The sequence below is a fragment of the Spermophilus citellus genome (genome assembly GCF_964194105.1).
Source record: "Spermophilus citellus genome assembly, chromosome: 11".
NCBI classification, from domain to species: Eukaryota; Metazoa; Chordata; class Mammalia; order Rodentia; family Sciuridae; genus Spermophilus; species Spermophilus citellus.
In genome coordinates this window covers 116,404,511-116,431,577 of record NC_138192.1, presented here as the reverse complement: position 1 = coordinate 116,431,577, position 27,067 = coordinate 116,404,511, and the positions used below count along the sequence as shown (strand labels likewise).

The following is a 27,067-nucleotide window of genomic DNA, read 5'->3' as shown; positions in this document are numbered from 1 at the left end:
GACCCAGCCCCACAGAAGAGGGTGTCAGGCAGCTGCCCATGGTACTTCTGAGGGAGAACCGTAAACCCAGTTCCATGGGTGCTAGAAAAATCACCAAATGGAATCATCAGCTGCTTCTGAAAGGAACTGCCATCGCCAGACAAAAAAAGTCACCAAAGCACCTGATTCTTAGAATGGTGCAAAGGCATTGCTAACAGTACAGATAGGAGCAGGAGTATAATGGGGAAGAGAGCAAACAGCACTGCCTAGCCAAACTAGAGGTTGCTTATAGAGACCAGATTAATGTATTCACCTGCAGAATCACCAGAACAATATTACCTGTAACATTATGCATTCCAGTGGTAATTTGAAATGAACAGAAGACAAAATCAAAACTGAAACAGAGATCTTTTATTTTGATTTTATATGCCCCTGCTCCAATGCTCATATTCAGGAATAGGTCCATTACTCTGGAATACGTTTCATTTTTTCAAGAATAGGGTTAGTTTATTCCAGGAGATAGTGAAAAAAAAAGTCTACTTAAGACACTTAACCAACTAGAACACTGGATATGTAAACTGCAGACTTTACCAAATAGAGAGGACCTCAGAGACCAGCCAGGACAACCGCCTCTCCTCCCGTCCACTAGCACTCATTAACAGAGGGACCACGTGACCAGAGAATGGCCGGAGCAGCCCTGGAACTGAAATCATTCTTTCATTCAGTATTTACTGCAGATCCTTTCATTTGGCCACATGTCTATGTCCTTGGAAAATATCTGTGATTGAAAGTATTCAAGAATTGGGAAACACAAAATGGAAGTTGTACTGTGGCAAAGAGGGCTTTTTCTCTCTCTTTATCACGTCAGGAGCTTCATTTTCCACTTATTTTATCTGTGGTTATCACCATGAAATAAAGCTCAGAGTGTGGCTGTGATTAATGGAGAAGTTTGGGGAGGTGACAGAACATGACCTTTATAGATATTGCATTCCCTCCTATAACCACCAACCATTATAGGACCCTCCCAACTCTAGGCATCTTGCTGACTGTGACCAGTATATCCTAGGAACCTGTGTCTTGATAGTTAGGGTGTATTTGTCTAGATTTATACCACCACCCCTTGCCTGGGTATGTGCCAGGACTGGGTGGCATAACAGCTCCCCCTGGTGTTCTGGAGGAATGGCCTGTCTCAGACACTGGTGGAGGTCCAGTCAGTTTGGAAATCAGCCTCCATGAAGATAACAAACTTCAAACTTTTTACTGTGCTAAATAACACAAGGCATGAGATCCACTCTCATTTTTTTAACTGTACTACATAATATTGTTAACCATAAGCACAAAGTTAACTATTAGCAGATCATCTCTACAAGTCTTTCATGTTGCATACATGATACTTTAAATCCATTGAATAATAGTTTCTCATTTCCTCCTCCAACAAGCCCCTGGAAACTACTATTCTAATTTCTGCTTCTATTAATTTGACTACTCTAGATATCTCAGGTAGGTGGAGTCATGATGTATGTGTCCTTTAGAGACGGGCTTTTCATTTAGCATAACATCTTCTAGTTCATGTTGTTCTCCTAACAGGGTTTCCTCCTGCAAAAGAACCTTTAAAAGATCCAGCAGGAAGCCTCAGAGAAAATGAAGAAGTCCAAGTTGGTTTGAGGTTGAATATTTTTTTCTCCACATTTCCAATAAGAACTGTCCTATCTTGTTGTTGTTATGAGGCTTACAAATGTGCTCTGGGTTGAAGCAAAAAAGTCAGAGAAGAAGTCAGATGAGGTCCTGGAGAATAGAGATGTGGCTACATCTCATCCTACACCCGAGCTTTAATCAAGAAACAGGGTTTGTGCTCACTCACTGGAGGCCCAAGTTGAAATTTGCATTCTTCTACTCTTTTCTCCCCCTCCCTCTCTTAATCTATATTGAAAAAAAAAACTGAAGCCCCTTGCAATTCTATTTATCAATAAATAGCTTAAGCCTTTTCTTCATTAGAATTTCTTCAAAGCACTTGGTAAGGTGAATTGAAATTCCAAGAGTTTCACCTAATTATGGGAATTTGAACACCAGGTAACCCATTATATAGATATATAGAATTAGGGGTGTAATTATGGGATGGGCATCCAGATGTTTAAATACTTAATATTCCAACATTGGGACTGTTTTTAAAGTATCAATTACAGTGGTCCCCCTTATCCATAGGAATACATTCTAAGACCTCCAGTGGATGACTGAAATCACAAATAGCATGAAACCCTGTGTATATTGAGAATCTTCCCCCTTTTTACTTAAAGGAAGCACTTTATGCTTTCTCTTTGATATATCCAAATTGCCAGCTTCACTACTGTTGCACTTCTTGGCCATTAGTAAGTAGAATAAGGGTTTCTTAAACCCAGGTACTGCAGTATTGCAACAATAGATCTGGTAACTCAGTCAGTTACTCAGTGAGTAATAGGGAGATGGTAGTATACACAGTGTGGATACACTGGACAAAGGAATGATTCATGCCCCAGGCAGAAGAAAGCAAGATGTGAGATTTCATCATGCTACTCAGAACAGCAAGCACACAATTTAAAACTTACAAATTCTTGATTTGTGGCATTTCCCATTTAACTTTTTCATGCTATGGTTGACTGTAGGTAACTGAAACCATAGAAACTGAAGACAAGGGGGGGATACTGTGCATGTATTGTATGCACACACAGATGCACACTGATGGGCATGTGCTCTTTTCAGCTGAAATAAAGAAGCATTTTCAGAATTTGGAACAGGCAGGGGACTTAAGATGGAGGTCATCCATTCCTTTCCTATTCAAGTAGAATAGTGCCCTTTAGTTGCCTCTATTGTGCTAAAAATTTCCCCAGCAGTAAGATTTTACAACCTCTTTTAGTTTCCACTCCCAAGTCATTGCTAAAATTCATGCTCTCTCACACTGCAGATGGGACTACAGATCAATAAAATGTGTCTAAAGAGCAATTTAGAAAAATATATATATTTTTGGCTCCATATGAAAATATGAAACTACTAACAATTTTTAATAAAGATATAAATATTTGTGTATATTTTTAATGAAAATAGATCATTAGAAATGCACTAAATGTAAGATGTTGATTAATCAATTATATCAATTCAAATAATAATGCAGTCTTACACACAAGCAAATGTTTAAATGATGCATTTTCTGTGTCAGTTTTGGCTGAGACCATAAAAAGCAAAGGACAAAAATCACATGAGTAAGTATCCAAGCATCCCACATATGAAAGGTGTGAGATAGTTAGGAAGCGGGCAGTGAACGTTCCCATGTGAAACCTTCAACCATTGGGGATCAAAATCATGGTTCCAGGGGCTGGGGTTGTGGCTCAGTGGTAGAGCGCTTGCCTTGCACATGTGAGGAACTGGGTTCAATCCTCAGCACCACATAAAAATAAATAAATAAAGATACTGTGTCCATCTATAACTAAAAAGTTAAAAAAAAAATTATGGTTCCATGCTCCAGCCTCCCATCTGAAGGAACAACTCGAGGTGCCTTCCACAGGGCTCCCCAGAGAATGTCCAGTGGGATGGAAACCCAGTTGTCCACACACTTTATTCTCTTTCTTCCCTGCTCCAAATGTTTTGTCCTCACCCTCCTTCCTACAATCTATTTCCCATTATGAAGCTGGACTCGCATCCTTCTTTCAGATTCTGTGAGAAGGTGAGATAAAAGTAAGTCACCCCCAAAACCTCTTGAGCTCAGGTTTGGGGGTATCAAAAACTCAGGAAAGGAGTCACGTACAAAGAGACTCTGTTTCATCCCCCACTCAAAGCAAGAAAATATAAAAGGGAAATGTGGCTCTCTATTGGAACAAGGGAGAGGAAATATACTCACACACAAAAATAATTTATGAGCATCCCATTTCAACAGCATCAGCAGCACTGCCGTTGTTACTGTTAAACACCAGAGACACAGATACTGGAGGACAGGGTCACTGCCCTTCAGACACCCACAACACTAGAAACAGACCCACAGGGCTGGGCCCTGAGTCAGGCAGCTCCTCCTCCCTACACAGACCTCATGCTGCCCTGGTCATTTAGAAAGGGATCAGGCTTTAGAGGGAACAGCATTAGGTCCACCAAAATATAATACTGAGGGACAGGACTCGGAGGACTGAGATTTGCTATCAGTCTCTTGTTCCCAATCTGCAGCCCAAGTCATATGCAGACAGACAACTGATTCCCTTCTCCCTGGCTGTAGTTCCTTGAACTTTCTTCATAGATTTCAAACTGTGCTTCAAGGAAAATGAGGGATTCTGAGGACAGGAAAGAAGAGGCCCTGGCAGTGCAGGGTGCCCTGACAGAGGAGGGTCCCAGATTTCTTATCACTCACTTACCTGCACAGACTGCAAATTGACCTATTGATAAATATAGGCAAGAATGAGTCACAGAGGAAAGAGATGAAGTCAAGTGTCTTTAGGGTACAGGCAAGTACAGTAAATCACCTGAGTACGAATTTGTGGAACAAAAGACAAATGGGGGAGGGGCTGGGGATATAGCTCAGTTGGGTTCAATCCCCAGCACCACACATATACAAAAAAAGACAAATGGAAGTATGCATGTTACTCTGAAAGCTGCTCTGAGCTCCAGGCACTTAGGATCTAGTATTTATAGGTGTCATATTTTTTTTTTCTTTTTGGCACCAAGGACTGAACCCAAGGGCACTTAACCACTGAACCACATCCCCAGCCTATCTATCTATCTATCTATCTATCTATCTATCTATCTATCTATCTATTTATTTGATATAGGATCTTGTTAAGTTGCTTTGGGCCTTGCCAAGTTGCTAAGGCTGACCTCCAACTTGGAATCCTCTGGCTCTAGCCTCCCCAAGTCAACATTGCAAATTTTTAGAAGCAACCAAGAAGTCAACATTCTAAAACTTTTACATGAAAACACTTAGCTTTTCAGTAGTGGCAACTAGTTCAAATGTTTTTTGCTCACATTGGCTCGTGGTAGCCTGCACTATAATTGGCTTCTAGACCAATATGTGGGCCTAAGTGACAGGAGTAAATTTATCTACTGTAATTGGAGAATGTATTAAAAGCTCATAGTCCTGGACAAGTATAAAATTTCAAAAAGCAAAAATACTGCAGAAAGATTTTTAGGGAATGAGTCGTAAATGTACAAGAGGGGCTATACTCAAATCCATAGGCTTCTGATCTTGAAAGTAATTTGGGTTCAGTCTCCACACCTGACATTATGTGTTATATAGGAAATGTGACTGTAACATTATGACCAGCATTGCATCACACAAAGCCCTGAGCCTATAAATAGCCTGTTGACTGCCTTCTTCCTATCACTAGCTTAATTGCCTGGGCAGCATCTGGTTTAGACTAGTAGCCTCTTGTGCCCCAGCCCCACTCCCCTGCAACTACCCACAAAATGACCCTGTTAATAAGAAATTACTATCCCAGGATCAGCCAGTTCATGAAGACATCCAGATAGAGGCAAAGGCCTCAAGAAGAAAATTAATGGCATTCTTAGGAAAAGGAAGCAAACAGAGGTTCCACGAGACCCCAAGAAGGGGAATCCAACCTTCTGGGGGCTTGAGGACTATGAGGGCTGTTTTAGTCAACTATTTCGCTGCTCTGACTACAAGATCTGACCAGAACAATTGTAGAGGAGGAAAAGTTTATTTAGATGCTCACAGTTTCAGAGGTTTCAGTTCATAGGAGGCTGGCTCCATTCCTCAGGGCTTGAGGTGAGGCAGAACATCACCATGGAAGAGTGTAGCGGAGGGAAGCAGCTCACCTGATGATCAGGCAGCAGAGATAAAGACTCCATTCTCCAGATACAAATATATACACCAAAGCCACACCCCCAATGCCCACTTCCTCCTCAAGCCACATCCCCCACCTGCCTTCAGTAACCACCCAATTGATCCCATCTGGTGATTAATTCACTAATTGGGTTACCCAATCTTTTTCTTTCTGAACCTTCTTGCATTGTGTCACACATGTGTTTTGGAGGGACATCACACATCCAAACCATAACATTCTGCCTCTGACCCTCAAAGGCTCATGACCATCTCACAATGCAAAATACATTTGGTCCATTTCCAAGAGTCCCCAGAGTTTCAACAGTTCAAGGATTGCCCAAAAGTTCAAGTCCAAAATCTCCTCTGAGACTCAGGGCAAACTTGCATAAGTTCCTATAAAAATTAAAAGCTATTAACAAGTATCCAATATATAAATGGAATACACATTTCCATTCACAAAAAAAATAGGGGAAATAGAGGCATGGAAAAAGGGATGGGACCAAAACAAGACTGAAATCCAGGTGAGCAAGCAAGTCCTGTAGCTCTTTTTCTGGCATCTAGGGTGCATGGCATGGTGATATTCTGTTCAAAGTGCTTATGTAGCTCCACCCCTGTGGCCTTGTTGGTTGCAGTCCAAGTGGCCTTTCTGTTGGATTGTCTCTGCTCAATTCCTGCAGCTTTCCTAGGATGATGTCCCATGTTATTGGCATTTCTTGATCTCAGGGTTCTCCACTCCAGCTTCAGCTTTCTCCTCACATCTCTGTGCTTTACCCTCTCAGGGGCAGCCTACAGGGACTCTGACCCTGCTGCACTTTGCCTGGTGTCCCAGGCCTTCCTTTGAAATCTTTGTGGAAGCTTCCATGACCCCCTAACTCCAGCAGCCTGCATTCCTGGTTGATGTCAATGTCTGTTGCCATCTCAAGCAGTAGTAAATCCTTCAGGGACACTGACTGCAGGAGCCTCTGAGTTCCTGGGTGGCAGAGCATGCTGAAAAAAACTTCCTAAGCCTCCTTGTGCAAAAAGGATTCCTTGAGGTCTCTTCTCAAGAAAATTTTCACTTTTACTCCCTTGAGCCTGAAATGGGTGTGGTCTTACCCCTTCTGAGATGCCCTCAGGCCAGCTTTCTTTCTGTCTCTGAGCAAAGTCTTTCACATTTTTCTAGTGGCAATAATGTCTTTAATAACTATAACTTCCTTAGCCCCAGTTTTACTCCCAGCCTTTGATAGCCAAGTTTTTCAAATCTTTCTGCTCTGCTTTCTGCTCCTGAATATCACAATAAACTTGATTAAAAGCTTCCAGCAATACCCATGCCACTTCCTAAATGCTATGCTGTCTATAAATTTCTTCTGTCATATTAAGAAGCCCCTCACTTTTAAAATGAGCCTCACAGAAAGTCTCAGAACAGATTGTCTACAAAATGCAGACAACTTCTCAGCCAGAACATAACACAAATAGCCTCTAGTCTAATTACTAATAGTTTCCTTCTTTTCCTCTAAACTCTCTTAAGCCCTGTCTTTACTGTCCATCTTCTTATTGGTATTCTGGTCTTCTGAGATCCCACTTAAATCAGCGGCCATTAAGCTCCACTTAGAATAATCTAAAGCATTTTCAACTTTCACTGCTACACATCTCAAAATTCCTCCAACTAATTCCAAAAAGCTCCAAAAGCTTCTGAACCACATGGTCAGGTTAGTCATAGCCACAACCCCACTCCTGGTACCAATTTGTTTTAGTCAGCTTTTTTGCTACTGTGTCTAAAAGACCCAGCCAGAACAATTGTAAAGGAGGAAAAGTTTATTTAGATGCTCACAATTTCAGAGGTTTCAGTCCATAGAAGGATAACTCCATTCCTCTGAACTTGAGGTGAGGCAGAACATCATGGCAGAAGAGTGTGGTGGAGGAACATGGCTCACAGAATAATCAGACAGCAGAGAAAAAGAGAGTCGCTACTCTCCAGAAACAAATATATGTCCGAAAGCCATGCCCCCAATGCCCTATTTTCTTCAGCCATAATCAACCTGCCTTTAGTTACCACTCAATTAATCCCATCAGGTAATTAATTTACTAATTGGTTAAGGCTCCCATAACCTAATAATTTTTCCTCTCAACCTTCTTTCATTGTCTCACCCATGAGCTTTAGGGGGGTCACATCTCACATCCAAATCATAGCAGGGGTGAATGGATTGCTGAAGGCCAGCCCTCTCTACTTTTATCTTCATGTGATTTAGTCTGAGTTGAGTCCTCAATTAAGTTCTTCCTAAGATGTATGATCTTGACTTAATTTTTCAGACTGTTTCAATTATAAAAATGGGGTAATGGTGACCTTAATGGTACAATTGAGATAAATTGAGATACATGAAGTAATGGTTAGCACAAGCTCTAATGCAGAGCTTAATTATAGCCTACAATCCAAACCCAGCATTTTTTGGAAAGTTTTATTGGAACACAGCCATAACCATTCACTTACTATATCTGCTTTAACCTACAGACTAAAATATTTGCTATCTGACTCTTTACCTTTCAAGGGACCTTATCATCTCACATGACTCACAAAAGCTGGTATAAGGTATAACTTGGGTCATGATTGCTTACTTTGTACAGGACTTTCATCAATAATTATTGAATGACCTAGACACTAGATTCAAACTTTCATATTGGAAAGTTCTCCTCCACAGTTACTAACTTCAGTAAGTTTTCTTCTAAGCTTTCGGTACCTGATAGATCTTCTGGTACTCTTATTCTGGTTCCTCTTCTAATTTGTTCCTAGATTTGAAGCTCTTAGAGGACATGAACATGCATATAGGCATCATTTGGTATAAAAACAAGCTCTATGTAAAGTAGCAAAAATAGGGAGTGTGAATAGCCAAACTATGGAACCAGCCCAGGTGCCACCAATGAATAGATACATAAAGAAAATGTAATGAATGTACACAATAGAGTTTTATTCAGCCATAAAGAATGAAATCATGTCATTTGCAGGAAAATGAATGAAACTTGAGATACATTAAATTAAGCAAAATGAGCTAACCTGAGAAAGTCAAGGGTCATATGTTTTCTCAGATATGTGGAAGATAGAGGGGGATAGGGAAACGAAAGGTAGGAGGAAGTGTCTTGTGATAATCAAAGGAAGATCAGAAGAATAAAGGAAAAGGACCAAGGGGAAGCAAGAAGGGGAGGAAAAAGAAACACACTGGGAAAGGATATTGACCAATTCTATTGTTGTATTGTATGCAAGTACAAATGTGTAACAATTCCCATTATGTATGATTAAAATGCACCAATAAAAAATATGGAAAAAGAGTTTGGTATAGATGATTGACAACTAACATGAAGCAGGAAGGCTTCCAACCTCCTTTGCCCTTGCCTTGTCCCTGAGACTAGGACAGCACATGCACATTGGTACATCCTGCTACCACAAGACGTGCTTATTAAATACAACCACAACCTGCAATTGTAATGCTCGATTCTATTACTATCATATTACTTCAGTGTACCCCCCAACCCAAGTCACTTTGCTCTTGGTCCCAGGGATACTGTTGTAATATCTTCAAGCAGTAAACTGTTCTCTCCCCGATCCCAGACCAAAACCAAATGTAACTGCCAGTGAGAAGTACAAGCTCTTCAACAGGAAGGAATAGGACAAAGCTCTGGGCCCACCTAGGTTGGCTGAGCAATAGAAACACAGTCCCTCTCTCTTCCGGGTTCTACATCTTGCATGTTCCAAGAGAGACAGGAGAATCGAGTACAGAGGCCTCCAGCTTGCAGATTAGCTTCAGCACTGCTAGAAGACAGTTTTTAAGATTGCACTTAGGATCCCTCAGGGAGTAAAGCTGGGCTTAGAACTTCTGCAGTTTGATGGTAATGGAGTGAGGGAAAGAGATGACCGGGTATCTTTGTAAATGACACAAAGTTCAAGTTCAGTTACACAAGGGGTTCCAAATACCTGTATGAATTATTCGTCCCTAAATTTCCTCAACACTCTATTGTATCTGGAGTGCACAATTAGGAGAAGTTTGAGAATGTTGTTGCCCTTTAAAAATATTCCAAATACACATATGCCATTCTGAGCCTGTTCTGTTTTTGTTTTCTTATGTTTACAGGTTCTGGGCTTTATTCTAGAATAACCTGGACTTGTTTCTAGAAAAAAAAAAAGTGTATCTTTGATCCTGCCAACAAAGCTTGACATGTGAGCTGATGGAAATGTGGTTGTTGTAGACCCCGCCCCCTGGCCCAGTGTGCATCTGGGCTGGTCTACAGGGGTTATCAAACAAAGTAAGCCCTTTTCATATCCAGAAAGCATCTCAATCTGTCCCAGACCAAAGCCCAACCCTAAATTTCATTAATGAATCTCTCAAACGGGAAAAAACGACTTATTTCTTCCTGACTCACTTGCATCTTTCCACCGACCACACCCCACTATCCTATTACGTGAAAAATAAATAAATAAATAAAAGCTGGGGGACCCCAGGGACCACAGATCACTCCTTGGCTAAATATTTACACTAAAAACATCCCCTTTTCTTTTCAGAGAAATGAAAGAAACTTTATTTAGAGAACCTGGGTAGAGAGGAAAAATCCATAATGATTATGGTGTTCTTGGGCCTGATGTAGAAAGGGGTTGTCTCTGTGCCAGCCGTGGGAATCATGACTTTGTAAACCACAGATTCAAGCAGTGTCTTCAGCCAAAACAATGACATGTGTGATTGACTAAGAAGACAAACGAGAAAATGTAAAATGTACACTCCAGACATCCCTGGGTTCTTGCATAAGGACTTTCCCACCTGAGTTTCCCTTGAGACACCACCAAACCTAGAGTTCCAAAGTATTTGAGAAAACCACCTTCAAGAGGTGGGTCTGGTGCTTGTGTCAATCACTTTACCCACTGGACAAGTTTAGAGGGAGACTTTACAGCACAAAGAAGACAAGCAGTGAACTTGAGAACTCCGGTTCTCTGCAGGACTGATGAGGAAGTGGGGAAAAGAGTTGGGTGCTCTCTCTGTTTTAGTTTAAGGAGAATGAGGCGAGGGGTTGTTAGGGAGGGATTGGGGATGTATTTTGAAAGATGAATGGAGAGCTCTGCTTTTGACAAGGCTATGCCATTTTAGAAAACTGGCCAAGCTAGGATGACAATTCCTCAGTTCTGAGAGTCCCCTTGGCAATCCAAAAGGGTCATTGATACCTTGTCTTTTTGCTCCTTTTCTGGTCTAATTTCTTTGCTTTTTGCCTCTGTGGGGAATCTTTCTGGTTACAGGTAGCACACTCGAATTTACCGACTTTCGACATCTTCTCACGTTCCCCAGTTCTGGCCATCAGTGAGGTTGTGGCTGAAACAACAGCCTCTGTCCTCCCTGTCATCCACCATCCTCACCCCAGTCCATTGGTTCAAGTATGTCCACCCATCACCCCTTTATATAAGTGGGCTGTGACCCAGGCACTCTTGGTGAAAGGAGTTGATGATTGAAGATGCTTTGTCATAATGACTGAAAGACAACAGGTGAGCTTGGATGGGGGATGGGGAAGACTGAGATGTTTGTACAGAATCAAGAAAGCACCCACCTCCTTGAGTCAATGGGCCACCATCAGCAGAACCCAGAGGAAGCCCCACAAATAATATGAACAAAGTAAAATTCCCTTGCTTTTCAAACCCAAGGCCAGCATTTCCAAAGCCCTTGTCACTGGCCCATAGGTATGCTTTCCTGGTTTGTCTTGTTTCTGGAAAGCTCTTGAGTAAGTGCGTGAACAACATAGAATTTTTAAATGAATTTACTGAGGTTACACTTGACATACAATAAGTTGCACATATTTTTAGTGTCTGGTTTGATCAGTTTTGACATTGGTAGATGACAAACCTATCACCACAAATCAAAGTAATAAGCATGTCTACCTCTTCCAATAGTTTCTCTGGGCCCCTTTGTAATCTCTCTCCTTGCCCCTCTCCAACCTCTCTCCACCCCTTAATATGGAAGTCAAAGTTCCAGTCCAGCATATTACCCCTGGTTCATTCCTCAAGAACCCCACAGATACACAGATTCAACTTCCAGAAGTCAGGTGTCTATCCGGGAAGAGAGGATATCCATACAAATACAAGTTCTGGACAGAATCTAATAAGTGATATGAAATGTGCCCAAAGACAATTAGAAGTAACCCTAGAATTAGGGGCCTTTGAGTTTTGATGAATATATCGGAATTTAATAAGTAAAAATGCTTTAAAAATCTGTATGAATCACTGAATTTTCCATGAACACCTATACTATTTCTAGTTTTGAAATAGCCCAGTTTGGCCACCACAGCAAAGATTGCCTGAGGAAGAGTCTTGAGGACATGGCTGTGTGCTGTGAGGAAAATGAGGGGGCTTGGGAGGGGGATATGGAAACTGAAATATCGTGGGGAAAATGAGCTCCTTCTTGTAGACAATATGGAGTATCCCAGACTTTTTAAATAGAACAACAAAATGATTAACCTTGCTCTAGGAAGTTGGGCAGCAACTTCCAAGAAAAGACTCAAGCAGCCCCCAAAATAATGTCACCCAAAGGCAACAAGAATTGATCAAAGGGCTGCCACTTTGGGTCATGAGAATGTGGGCACCAAGAAAAGAGACTCAACAAGGACCAAAAAAACAGAGGAAACTGACCTGGGATGCCCCTGGTTCAAGCCTAAGTCAGGTGGCTGGTAGGTGGTGCCACTTTGCAGAACCAGCTTGACAAGGAGGTCCCAAGAGATAAGTCATCGGCTCTCTTCCTTTAAAGCTGAGTTTCCACACTCCCTGAGCTAAGGGAGACTTCTCTAAAGGCAGAGTCTATAGTTCTCCTGTCACTCTCAGACAGGGAAGAAGAGGAAGGGGAAGAGGTAGGGATGTACTTGGACCACATATGGGGATACCTGTGAAGTGCTTAAAGTGAGGAGAGAGAGACAGGGTGGGTTTCATGGGACTCATGTATCACAGAGAACCTCGAGCTCAGAGGGACCCCAGGCTTATGCTGTTGTCCCTGTCATCAAAGTCCTTAATTTCTTTTAACATAAATGCCTGATCTAACTCCACCAAGCAAGGTTGGCTCAAGAGACACCACAATTGAGTCTTTTTTTTTTTTTTTTTTATTATTTTATTGTTGGTTGTTCAAAACATTACATAGTTCTTATTATACCATATTTCACAGATTGATTCAAGTGGGTTATGAACTCCCATTTTTACCCCGTATACAGATTGCTGTGTCACATCAGTTACATTTCCATTGATTTACAAATTGCTTTTCTAGTGACTGATGTATTCTGCTGTCTATCCCATTCTCCACTGTCCCCTCACCCCTCCCCTCCCCTCCCCTCCCCTACTCTCTCTCCATCCCCTCTACTATAAATCGTTTCTTCCACTTATATAATTTTTCTCCTACTCCTCCTTTCCTCTTATATGTAATTGTGTATAACCCTGAGGCTCACCTTCCAGTTCCATGCAATTTCCCTTAACTCTCACTTTCCCTCCCGCCTATCATCCCTGTTTAATGTTATTCTTCTTCTCCAGCTCTTCGTCTCTACCCTGTCCTTGGTTACTCCCCTTATATCAAAGAAGACATTTGACATTTGTTTTTTAAGGATTGGCTAGCTTCACTTAGCATAATCTGCTCTAATGCCATCCATTTCCCTCCAAATTCTATGATTTTGTCATTTCTTATTGCAGAGTAATACTCCATTGTGTATAAATGCCACATTTTTTTAATCCATTCATCTATTGAAGGGCTTCTAGGTTGGTTCCACAATCTTGCTATCGTGAATTGTGCTGCTATGAACATCGATGTAGCAGTGTCCCTGTAGCATGCTCTTGTTAGGTCTTTAGGGAATAGACCGAGGAGGGGAATAGCTGGGTCAAATGGTGGTTCCATTCCCAACTTTCCAAGAAATCTCCATACTGCTTTCCAAATTGGCTGCACCATTTTGCAGTCCCACCAACAATGAACAAGTGTACCCATTTCCCCGCATCCTCGCCAGCACTTGTTGTTGTTGGATTTCTTAATGGCTGCCAATCTTACTGGAGTGAGATGGTATCTTAGGGTGGTTTTGATTTGCATTTCTCTGACTGCTAGCGATGTTGAGCATTTTTTCATGTACTTGTTGATTGATTGTATGTCCTCCTCTGAGAAGTGTCTGTTCAGGTCCTTGGCCCATTTGTTGATTGGGTTATTTGTTATCTTGTTATCTAATTTTTTGAGTTCTTTGTATACTCTGGATATTAGGGCTCTATCTGAAGTGTGTGGGGTAAAGATTTGTTCCCAGGATGTAGGCTCCCTGTTTATCTCTCTTATTGTTTCTTTTGTTGAGAGAAAACTTCTTAGTTTGAGTAAGTCCCATTTGTTGATTCTGGTTGTTAACTCTTGCGCTATGGGTGTCCTATTGAGGAATTTAGGGCCTGACCCCACAGTATGTAGATCATAGCCGACTTTTTCTTCTATCAGACGCCGTGTCTCTGATTTAATATCGAGCTCCTTGATCCATTTTGAGTTAACTTTTGTGCATGGCGAGAGAAAGGGATTCAGTTTCATTTTGATGCAAATGGATTTCCAGTTTTCCCAGCACCATTTGTTGAAGATGCTATCCTTCCTCCATTGCATGCTTTTAGCCCCTTTATCAAATATAAGATAGTTGTAGTTTTGCGGATTGGTTACTGTGTCTTCTATTCTGTACCATTGGTCCACTCGCCTGTTTTGGTACCAGTACCATGCTGTTTTTGTTACTATTGCTCTGTAGTATAGTTTGAAGTCTGGTATCGCTATACCGCCTGATTCACACTTCCTGCTTAGCATTGTTTTTGCTATTCTGGGTCTTTTATTATTCCATATGAATTTCCTGATTGTTTTATCTATTTCTACAAGAAATGCTGTTGGGATTTTGATTGGGATAGCATTGAACTTATAGAGAACTTTTGGTAATATCGCCATTTTGATGATGTTAGTTCTGCCTATCCATGAGCAGGGTATATTTTTCCATCTTCTGAGGTCTTCTTCTATGTCTCTTTTTAGGGTTCTGTAGTTTTCATTGTATAGGTCTTTCACCTCTTTTGTTAGATTGATTCCCAGGTATTTTATTTTTTGGGGGGATATTGTGAATGGAGTAGTTGTCCTCATTTCTGTTTCAGAGGATTTGTCGCTGATATACAGGAATGCATTTGATTTATGCGTGTTGATTTTATATCCCGCCACTTTGCTGAATTCATTTATTAACTCTAATAGTTTCTTTGTAGACCCTTTTGGGTCTGTTAGGTATAGAATCATATCGTCTGCAAATAGTGATACTTTAAGTTCTTCTTTTCCTATTTTTATGCCTTTAATTTCTTTCGTCTGTCTAATTGCTCTGGCCAGTGTTTCGAGGACTATGTTGAACAGAAGTGGTGAGAGAGGGCATCCCTGTCTTGTACCAGATCTTAGAGGGAATGCCTTCAATTTTTCTCCATTCAGGATGATGCTGGCCTGTGGCTTACACAATTGAGTCTTATCGTGAGGTTGTCATGCTCATCTTGCACAACATCCTATAAAGAACATGGCTAGTTCTGTGACGTGACTTTCTGCCTGGAACAGAAGTCACAGGAAGTGGCAACTAAGCCAGGCCAAACCACAGCTAAACATGCAGCAGGAACATACAGAAAAGTCTGGACACTGTCAGTCGGCCTAGTATGCTCACCTAAAGAACCTCCTAGACTCCCCCACCTGAACTTTATAACCTCAGTTCTGTCTTTGTTTCTTTGTGGCTTGAAGAAAATGTCGCTACCACTTACACAGGACAGCAGTCTACTGAGGAAACAAATGCTTCTGCCAGGTGACAAAGTCCTCTCCAAACTCCAGAATATCTCCACAGCATTATCCTTCACATTTCTTCCCAGAAAAGAGCCTATGACTGTCCAATATCAGAAATTTATTGACAATAAAATATTACTGCAATATTCAAAAGCATCTGGGTATGTCTTTGGTCTTCAAAAAAAAAACATAAATACAACTAAATCTATTTTTTGAGATCTCCAAATATGAGAATTCTGCCCAAAAAAAACTCTCGGGAAACCAAATAGGCAACTATACTGTCAGACAAGCCTTCTTGGCCAGCTCCATCTCCCAGTAGTCTCAGGACACAAAGCAAATTGTATTTTGTCTTTCTCTTCTTTACCCACAGTTGATTCCCCCAAAGAGAGGAAATAAAGGTTCAGCAAACCAAGTCAGAGAAATCAGACTCAATTGTGGTGTCTCTTGACCCAGCCTTGCTTGGTGGAGTTAGATCAGGCTTTTATGTTAAAAGGAATCCAGAAATAGTCACACATCTCATGACATTTCCATCAATAGTGAACTGCACGTAAAGCAATGGTCCCATGAGATTATGTCACCTGGTGATGTTATAACTCTCTTAATTTGTGTATAGACTTATGAGAGCTAAATCAGCTAAGGAGACATTTCTTAAAATATATCCTTGCCATTAAGCAATGTCTGATCATATTGGATATCTCCTCTGCCAATGAACTAGCACCAGCACCAGAACAATGGTCACAATGCTTTGAAATCATGCACAAATGATGCCTGAGTCAATTATGAAGGCATTGCCCTTCATATGTGGTAAACTGTCTGTCTTTCTGGACCTTTTCGCCCTCTTAGTGGCTGATCTACAATCTACCACAAAGGGCCAGGTATCCTCAAACTCAATGAACTGATAACCCTCAGGTGATGAGATGATTTCAAGAGGGCAAGGGCTCCAGTACACGGCTCATGGAATAGGAAGAGTGATGAGAAAAAAAGAAAATGCTCAGGAAAGTAAAAGATAAGAAATTTCCACCTGCCTCATGGTATAGTGGCAGGAAGACTGGACTGGGGATCAGAAAATACGGGCATGAGATCTGACTTTGCCTATAATTTATGATAAGCTTTCCTTCATTCCCAAGTTACTTATTAGGAAATTGTTCCCCAGAAGCCCTCCAACTCAGAGTTCCTTACTGTAATTGATAGACTGATTAAAACACATTCATTCTTAAAGACCACATGAAGCCAAATGATTTGATACACATGATATTTTCATAACTACCCTGGATGCAGCCCTGCTTCTGTCTTTAACTGTCGGGAACAGCATTGCCAGTGTATTATTTGAAGAGACACCTTCTTTACTATGTTACAGGTGGTTTTAAGGTTAATGGGGGCAGGGGAGAAATTAACTTCATTTGGACTCTTCTGAAGGTCAAATTTGAATTTTATGTACCCCCACACCGTGTGACCTTACTGTGAGTATGACTTGGAGAGACAAAAGGGATGGAAAGAATCAAAAATTTTTCAAAAGAAGAAACTGAAATAACTAAAAGCAAAGAGAAGTTTGCAGTATCTCAAAATGAGAACTTATAATCTGTCCAGAGGATCTCCAAATTGACAACCTGCCTCTCAGAAGAGCAAACTTCCTTTCCCCAGTTCTCCCTATTCTTTCAATGTTAGATTCCTTCACGTGATCCTAGGAGCACATGTGTGAGAGAAAAGGCAAACCAAGTAGAGAGTCAAGGTCAGATGCATTTTCAGTCAAATAGAAAAAGCAATGTGGAGCAGTGGGAAGTCCTTGGCCTGGGGATTGGCAATCCTGTGCCCAGATATGGACCCTCAGGTGAACCGTGGCTGCCCAAAGGAGTAGGGCAAGAGCCCTTGAGGAGCTCTGATGGACCCCACTCTTGAGATGGGTCTCCTACTTTGTAATCAGCCCAATCTCTCCGTTCAAGGGGAAGAGGAAGAAGAGGAGGAGGAAGAGGAGGAAGTGGAGGAAGAAGAAGAGGAGGAGGAGGAGGAGGAGGAGGAGGAGGAGAAAGAATAATAATTGTTTATATGAAAGACAATTTGAGAATTCAGTAGAAAGGATGGGAGAGGAACCTGATGGGTAAATAAATTATACCAATAAATCTCCAGGCAGAAATCAGGCCATCAGCAGAACCAAGATGCCCCTGTGTTTTCCAGAACTGGATGGGAAAGGTGAATGCAGTTGAGGTCCCCCCTTCCTTTTTCTCTGGAAACCACCCCTTGGCTTGGGTCTCTGGTCTCCCTTGATTCCCTACCAAAGACACCAGATGTGTGTGCTTCTCTCAGCCCCTTCGACCTCCGCCAGCCTGTCTCCACATCCTCTGCCTGTTAGAACAACAGCAGCATCAGCAATAGGACAAGAGACAGGGTGTACATGTGAACAGGGTAGAAGGTCCCCACTCCCCAGCTGAGGTCAACATCTGGAGAGACTTAGATTTCAGAGAGGGATTCAGACTGAGTCATCAGCATGTGTAAGGGCTGTCAGCAACTTTTCCATGATCCCTCTTAATAAACCCCAAGTCCCAGCCTGCTGGGAAGATCCAGCCCTGTGAAGACATCTATTGGACTCCCCAGGAAAATGAATAGAGTTACTTTGAATAGGAGAAATAAGATGGGATCCAACTAGAGATCTGTTACTTCCAAAACAGTAACACCCTACACCCACCCTTCCTAACCTAAGGACCCAGCCAGTGGAAGAACTGGCTTCCAAGTTCTTCCCTGCAATGCTACCTGAACTGTGTCCTACGAAATAAAGACACCATGCCGGTCCCCCTGTGTCCAGGTAAGATAACACTTGCCCCAGAGTGAGGAAGAGCTAGTAAACTCCTCTTCTAAAATGGCCAGGAATCCTGTCTTCCCAATGTTCTACTCCCTATCAGAAAATATCCATTACCTTTCACCAATCAGAAATAAAAACAAAACCAAAGAGTCAAAAAAGAAACAAAAGCTAAGTCCTGTTGGGTAAACCAAGATGGAGGAGACAGTCCTATCAGGTTGTCCCTTCTAGTCCTGTTGCTAGGTTATCTGAAGTAGCTCATGGATCCTCTCTGTTGTTTCTTTGTCCAAAAATATAAAATAAAATAAAGTTAGCAGAAGAAAAGGTGAGGAGACAGGGAGCGGACTGGACTAACGGATGGCTCTCCAGGGAAGGCCTTGCTCTGGGCCCTCTAAGGGTCAGAAGTGAGCTCACTGTGTTCCGTCTAAATTGCCCTGGCTCATGCAGCCCAGGAGCTGAAATGGAAAGAGAAACAGAGCAGGCAGCAGGGTCCAGCTCAACTTTGCTCTGTCCTCACTCCAGGAGGTCCGATCCAGGAGCCAACTCAAACACCCCCAGCCCCACCCTTGCTGGGCTATGAATCGCCTTCCTCACTCTGGGCTTTCTGCAGCTCACACATGTCAGCCTGGGTGTCTGAAACCCTGTGCAAAGGAGGCCCTTTTGTTTGTCTGTTTCTTCACCAGCTCTCAAACCTAGCTGCCTTCCCTGTGGACCTCAGCCTCTCTCTGGCAGAGCAGGTGGATTTAGGGTATGAGGGAGTGGAGACAGAAGTAGTATCTAGTCTCCAGGACCATCCACAAAACATCTGTCAAACCAAAGTGGCCAGTTTCTAGCCAGCAGAGCCAGGTAACAGGGGTCAGCACAGAGCACCAGAGAGGTGTGAGGGGACAATGTCCTTCGCTCCTTTCCCTGACTAGACATGCTCCCACTTGTACAGAAGCTCTCTGAGTGTGTTGGACTGTCTATTTCCATAACATACCAAAGGGGCTAGACTGAACAAATATTTACTGACCACCTACTGTGGACCATGCTAACACTTGTGGGGATGGAACAGAAACAAAACAATATAGTCTCTGGCCCAACCCGCTCCTCTCCTTTATAAAACAAGGAAGCCAAAGTCCAGAGGAGAACAGAGACACCACACTGCCTCCTGTTGAGACCCGTTTAACATACATTACACAAAATGGAGCTTCACACCATCGGAGTTCGTGCGTGGTCTAGACCTGAAGGCCAATGTTCTGGGGACAAAGGTCTTTAAAGAAATTTTAAAGGACGATGAATATTGATTAAGTAGAAAAAGGTTTCCTTGAAGATGGGGGACAAACATGGAGAAGAATAGGATAGCTAACAAAGGAAAAGAAGGACTTCTTATTCACTCAACAGATGTATTCTATAAAAACTTGGTAGGGCTGGGGATGTGGCTCAAGCGGTAGCGCGCTCGCCTGGCATGCGTGCGGCCGGGGTTCGATCCTCAGCACCACATACCAACAAAGATGTTGTGTCCGCGGAGAACTAAAAATAAATATTAAAAATTCTCTCTCTCTCTCTCTCTCTCTCTCTCTCTCTCTCTCTCTCTCTCTCTCTCTCTCTCCCCTCTCTCACTCTCTCTTTAAAAAAAAAAAAAAAAAAACTTGGTGGGCTCCTATTCTGGGGCAGGACTGACCAACGCCTGGGGACTGTACAATGGTGAAGACAATGGTTAAATACATGCTTTCATGAAGGTCACTTGCTTGTAGGCAGGACGCTAGATTGGAGTGGACAAAGAAGCTCCTGGGAGGCAAGGCAGCAGACTGATTTATATATTCCTCCATCCTTGTACGAATAAAAGCCACCGAGAGGAGGACTCCAGAAGACCTGCCTGGAAACAAGAAAGTGGGAAGGGTTACCATGGAGACTACTCAAGGAATCTGGGTATCAAAATATGATTTGACCTCTATAGGACCTGAAATAGAGAGCATGGCTTGCACTACATCTTGTCTTCCATTCAGCCAATCTTTAGCTACGGACCCCCCCCCCCCCGTCTATAAGATTATTTTGAATAAGGATAATGGTTGTAGGGAGAAACACAGGACAAAAACAAAGAAATAGCTCTTAGGTTCTACTGACCTTTGTTCCAAAGGACTTAATAGGAGGAAGAAGAAAAGGTTGATGACCAGCCTCCAGACACATAGACCCCATAACCATCATTCAGTACCTCTATTCAAAAATCTCAAAAGCTCTTCAAACCCAACACAGTCTGCTTGAAGCTATGCATAGTCATCACTGGGTCCATAACTGGTCTTCAGCACATTGAGTAGTACAAGCCCCCAGACAACTGCATTGCAGAGAAACAAAAGGCATACCTTTGACACTGTCTGGTACCTCCCACATCCAATCCTTTACCAAGACTTTGCCTCTTGCTAAACTCTACATCACCATCAATACCCTGCTGCCCCAGGGCTAAGCCATTATCAAATCTTGCTCCCTCCTGAACCAGTGCTACTAGCTTCAGTCTCTCCCTATATTCGCTCAGCTCCCTACCTAACCTATTGCCCCCTCCATGACCTCTCATTTCACCATGTCTTCCTCTTTGCATTTTTTAAGTCTTCCTAATGCATGCAAGGATGGTTTGACATTTGCCTCTTTCTCCAACCTCATCCTGCACCATGTTGGGAAGTTCCCCATAACCCTAGCCTAACAAATCATTCACTGATCTATGTAGAGAGCCGATTAGTAGCTCTCCCCTGACTAGGCTGAACATTCCACACGTTTATACCCACCGCTGTCTTCCTGGCACCTAAGGACATGGCGTATCCTTCATCAACAGTAACTATCTGTAACTGAATTTTTTTTAAAAAAATTGTCAAGCCAATAGTTCTCAAGCAGAGTGACTTTGTTCCCTACTCCCCCAGGGTCCCAAAGGAACAGACAATAACATTTGGAGATAGTTTTAGTTGTGACATCTGCAGGAGCTATACTAGCATCTAGTGGGTAGAGGCCAGGAATTGCCGAACACCCCACAATGCACAGAACCTACCAAAACTTACCCAGCCCTTGGTGTCAAAGGTGCTCAGATTGAGAAGCCCTGAGTCAGATAAAAGAGAAGGAAAATGTATATTTTGATCATACTGAATTGGATCTCCAAGAGTCAAGTGCTTATAGAAATACATTCATTACCTCCAGATGCCGTGAGACATGTGTATTCACACAACCAATGACTGATACATGCCCTACAGGCAGGAGACGCATATTTTAATGGCTTCTGTGACTCTCCAGATGCCAAGCACAAGGCTGAGACTTAGTTGTTCAGTAACACCTGTCTGGAAACCCTCACTTAACCTAAAAAGGACCTCAAAATTGAAGAGCAGCCTTGAGCTGCCTTCAGGTGGCTGCCTTATTTCACATATATGACCAAAGTGTAACAAAGGCTAATGACATCACAAAAGAGCACCACCCACCTGCCACGCCCCTTTGGAGTCACAATTGCTACAGCCTTAAATACCCTGACTCCTGGCCTCTTGGGCTTTGCAAAGCCCCTCATTCTGGCAGAAATTACAATGTCGACCAGCCGCAAACTAAAGAGTCATGGCATGAGGAGGGGCAAGAACCGAGCTCCTCACAAAGGTGTCAAGAGAGGCGGCAGCAAAAGAAAATACCGCAAAGGCAGCCTGAAGGGTAGAAAACGGGGCGATGATGGTGAGTGAGGGGCAAGTAAGAGAGCTGTTAAACTTGGGGACATGTTGCTCCCCAGACCCATCCTCCTGGAGGCAGCCCTTACATGACCCTCAGCCTGAAATTACTCCCAGTACCTCGGTTCCTGGGCAGTTTGGGCAGGAAGAGTCCTGATATGTTGTTCTAACGGGTGTCCCTGTTGCAAACCTGTCCTTCCCCCGCAGCCAATCGCAGTTACCGCTCCCACTTGTGATCTACCAGTGGGCCCTGTCCTGGTGAACTTCAAACAACACCAGGCAGCAACGAGATCAGAGGGACTGCCAAGAAGACCTGAAGTTAGACCAAAGTCAGAAGAACCTATGGTGTGGGAAAAAAAGCCAGTGGTAATGAAGTGAGGAATGTATATGTTGGCTGTTCCTCCCCAACATCTCAATAAAAAAAATTGAAAACTGAAATGTTTCCTTTGATCCTTTGGAAAAACTTGGTTTCCTGAGCTAGGGGTGAGAATTAGATGGAATGAAATTATTAAAGATGACTTGGAAAATAGCAAAAGTAATTTGTCCTTATAATTCCATCCAGTGGTGGTCCAACTCTGGCCAAAAACCATCACTAAGTTTTGTTCTTGTGTCTCAGTGCACCAGCCCTCTCCTCCAATGGACAGGGAGAATTCATCTGAGTGTCCATCATGAGTCATTATTTTAAGAGGCTTTGGGTCCAGACATACGGACCACTGGGAGGGGCTTCCTAATTCACTGATAACATGGCTTGGTTTGAGATGAACAAACTGGGGGCAGGGACATTGCCTGGGAGGTTGAGGCCAGCAAGCATGACTCTGATGTCATAAATGAACCTTTGAGGTAATTTGTACTGCTAGTCACACCCAGCTAAGGTTCATTTGTACTGACTAGCAGTACAAATTACCTCAATCTGGGTGGACCTTATTGATCATTTGGGAGAGAACTGTCCTTAGAGTTCTGCTCATTTAGGAAATTCCTAAGCCCTCACTTTCCTTGGACCTTGGGTTGTGACAGTTTATAAAGTCTCTGGCCAGGGATCTTAGAAGGGATCATTATTTAATGAATGCTTCTTAAGCACTCAGATTTGTACCGAAGAACTGGCCACCCATGTGGATTCTGTCTGCTGGTGACGGAGCGAGGATAGAGGAAACTCATAATGAGGAGTTTGTGCCCCAAGCAGGTGTGTCAGCCTGAGGGTGTCAGGATTGGAAGACTTAACAAGATGTCCAGGTGGGCCAAATTTTAGTAATGCAACAGAAAACCATTCATTTCTCAGATGTCTCCCGAAGAAAAAATGCATGTCTTCTCACCTATTGGAAGAGTCGCTTGGTCCTCATGGTTTCATGAACCTAGAGAATCTGCACACTGTTCCAGAACCATGTTCAAGTTCGCCATCAGGCATATGGACTCTACAAACTCATTTTCAAACTGAGCTCACTTTCCCTGGCTGAACTTGTACTGATCTAAGATTTCCAGTTTCCTCCTCTAAAATGGGACTGGGGAAAACACTCCCTTTGCTCACCCTCATCCTCAAAGTTATGCCTGTTTTACCTCCTAAATATTCCTTTTGCCTGTCCCTCTTTCTCGGATTGGTCTCAGATGAATCTCCCTGTGTTTGTCCCTAGTGTGACTGAACAACCTCTTTTAACTTCTTTAAGTTAATAAATGGTTCTGATCTGGAATCCTTGCTTGAGGAGCTATGAAAGTGCTAATTGGAAACAGCTAGAACCCACCCTGCTCTTGTGCCAGCTGAGAATTCTTCTACCTCCTTGCAGCCCCCAAAACCCCCCCAAATTTTTTTAAATGTTATTTTGATGTAGAGCTTTTGCTGCTCTTACTGCCAATTCTTCTAAGTTAACTCTCTAGGTTGGGTTCTTGGGAAGCAGAGATTGAGACAGATTTGGATGCAAGATGTGCATTGGAGGCTGACATCAGGAAGGAAAGAAGCAGAGGAAGGAGCCTGAATGAAGAAACCAGCCAGTCTATCAGGAAGGATGGCCTGCTAGGGAGTCCTGCAGAGTCACGATGGCCAGGCCTTGACCCCCCCACCTGCCCAGCCAGGCTGCTTCAGCAAGGGCTGACTCAGGAGGCACCACACTGAAGCAAACCCTCCAGTGAGTATCAGCCCACACACCCTGCAACCTGGCAGACGCCCAAGTCCATACACCAGCTTTCTGATGGCCCCCATTTCTTCCCCACCTATGCACAGCTCACTGCTCGGCCATTTCTACTTCAATCCTGTGTCATGGGCCTTCCAGCACTCTCACACATGACTCAGCCATCTGCACCTTGTGCCCTGTTGCCCCCGTCCCTTGCTACCATTCAGGTTACCCACAGGATCAAAAATGACTTCCCCACAGGGCCACAAGTCGACAGGTAGGAACAAGCCAGAACCACAGTAATGCTGAGAGCAGGACACTAACTGCCCACAGGAAACTTGCTATGACTGGAAGTCAACCTGGTGAAGGGCTCTATCTGTCACCTTCTTGCAGGAAAAGGAGATCCCTGAAGATGACTCAAATGAAGAGGCTTCATTAAAGCCTAACATTGGTGGCTTCAGATCCTTGGATTAAACAGGAGACAAGGAGCCTAAGGAGAGCCAATGTGTGTTCAGGTAGACGGGCCCCTGGGGTAAGACTGTGTTAAGGAGGATCACAGCTGTGACCAGCATCTCAAGAGACAAAGCATCCAGACATTTCTCTGATCTCCTTCTGGTGCTCCTGTTGGCCACACTCAGGGAGAAGCCAGCAGGCAGGGCCTGTTGGAGAAAGCTCTGGATATGATGATAATAGCTGACACAACTTTGTGGGGTCCATGTCCTCTTTTTGGGGATTTCTTAGAAGTTTGCCACATTAACATCCAGTTTATCTTCTCCCATATGTTGTTACAGGCCAAAGTCCCTTCAGGGGGTGGAGTGTGGGAGGGCTCAAAACCACCTTGTTCAGACTTCTAAACCCGGTGTTCACCCCGAGACATCACAACATTCTAGCACAGCATTGCATTTCTGCAACACCTAAACACTTTAATTAGCCATGAGGACTTGAGCATGGAAAACAGCCTGGGGCTACTCAAGGTAGACAGATCCTTGCCTGGTGACTTCAGCCTTTGCCCTCTTGGATAAGTTGTGAAGGAGCAGCAGCCGCCCGGAAAATTCTGTTTATAGGAACATTTTCCAGGCCCACGTATTGGAAATTTTCCAAGACTGGTGTTGACTTAGTCCCTGCCCTCCAGGAACATTCATTCTGTCCCTTTTTATGGCTCCCGTAGGCCCAGCACCTGTGAGTCTTTGGACCATGGTGACACTCCTTAGGGAGACAGGAAGGCCACTCTCTGTGCTTTTTCTCACCTCCCCAACCAAGGAAGAATTTGTCCCTCTCCCAGTTTCCTTGGAACGCCATGTCCTCAAGTCATCACTTGTTGGGTCTTTTTGGAAAGTGAAAAATCAAATTGAAAAAAAAAAAAATTAAAGATCTTGGCGGCAAGCCCTTCTGGGTCACCTTGACCTTACTGTGAGCTGACTTGGATACAGGGCCTCTACTGCACTGGCTGCAGGTCCCTGGGGAGTGGTGAAGCTCAAAGGACCCACATGTGGATGGAAGAGTTATGGGAAGCACAGTTGATCCCCACTCATCACCCCAGGTCTCCTCCAGATGACCCTGGGTGGGTCCAACGTGTCTGTGCAGACAACCACAAGCAAACAGGAAGTTCTGGAGAAAAACTCAGGGCTGAGCTGGGGAGGTGAAGACAAAACTGGCAACTGGGAGGAGACTGTGTGCTCTGGGGGCAGTTGGTACAAGTCAGACATGCCTGGGGCTCCGCTGTCAGGGTCACCCAAAGGTTTTGTCCTTAGAGACCAGAGAACAGCGGTGGCCTGAAAACTCTTAGTCTCATCCTCTGTCTTTGCAATCTGAGCCCTCACGGCCAGGCCAACCCTGGGGAAAGAACCAAACAGAACAGGGCCTTAGTTCCTGACCTCTAGGGGCACCGGGTCTTAGTTTCCAGGTTGGTCTGCTTGGCCAGGTTGATGAATGGCGCAGCTCTCTACTTTGCTCCAACAGAGCCTGCCTTTCCTCGCGCCTGGCCCCACCCAAGCTTTCTCCCTCTCCAGTCTTACACCAGGCCCAACAAGAAAGCTCTCCTCCAGCAGAGCCCAGCAGCCATTCCTGCTATCTTAGCCCAGAGGCCCAAAGCAGTGTAGATGAGCAAGATCTCCTTGACATCTGGCACTAAATCCCGGGGTCTATATTCCATCAAAACCCACAGCCCCTCTTTGTGACCTTGATGGACCTATCAGTCCTTCCTTTACACAATTCTCTTTGTGCAGTTGGGGCCATTTTGTCTCTTTTCATAGCCCAACTTCCCTATCACTGTGACCAAGTCTGACCTTTAGCAGAAAGGAATGAGACCTTCCGGGCAGTTGGCATGACAGAACATGAGAGGGACGGGCACTAGGCAAGCCACCCTGCATCTGAATGACCACTCTACAGCGGTGAGATGTAGGTGATTTTTGAAATCCCATTAATCTCATCTTCCTTATCGGTAAAGTGTCAATCATAATATCTATCTCCCAGGGCACTTAGGATAACTTAGAGTGGTATAAACTACAGGTCCTAAGTTAGTTGGAAGTCCCCCCTCTTCCTCTTAGAACTGATCCCTTAGGTATCTTATGCTGGTCTGACCCTGACTTATGGCCCTACTTCCAAATCCTTGGTCTCAGGATGCTACATCACATAAAGCTGAGTCCTGCAGTTTTCCCTAATGGCCTCTTACCAGCTCTGCCAAAATCTGGCTCCAGGCTCCCATTGTGACCTGGAACCTCTCACCCTGTCCTGAGCCAATTGCCTAAGTTAGGTCCTGACATCAGAAAATACCTACACCTCCCTGGGGCTTTTTCCCCTCTTCTATAAAATGTAGGAGATGGGGATGATCTTCTCTTTCCAAACAGACCACAGACTCCAAGGAGCAAGACAAAAGCCATCCACAAGTGAGGGACATAATGATCACATCATCATACACAGTCATTGTGTCTTGGGTGAGACCCACCTCCTAACTCAGTAAA

At 43.5% G+C, this 27,067-nt stretch overlaps 1 protein-coding gene across 1 annotated transcript; it reads left to right on the top strand.

The window, feature by feature from the left end:
* Window positions 1–21,876: 21,876 nt before the first annotated feature.
* TNP1 (transition protein 1) lies at window positions 21,877–22,244 on the top strand (the record flags this gene model as incomplete). The annotated part of the gene is made up of 2 exons (XM_081262021.1): window positions 21,877–22,015; window positions 22,216–22,244. The coding sequence occupies 2 exons, from the start codon at window positions 21,877–21,879 to the stop codon at window positions 22,242–22,244; spliced, it is 168 nt and encodes a 55-aa protein (XP_081118147.1).
* Between the last annotated feature and the right edge of the window lie 4,823 nt (window positions 22,245–27,067).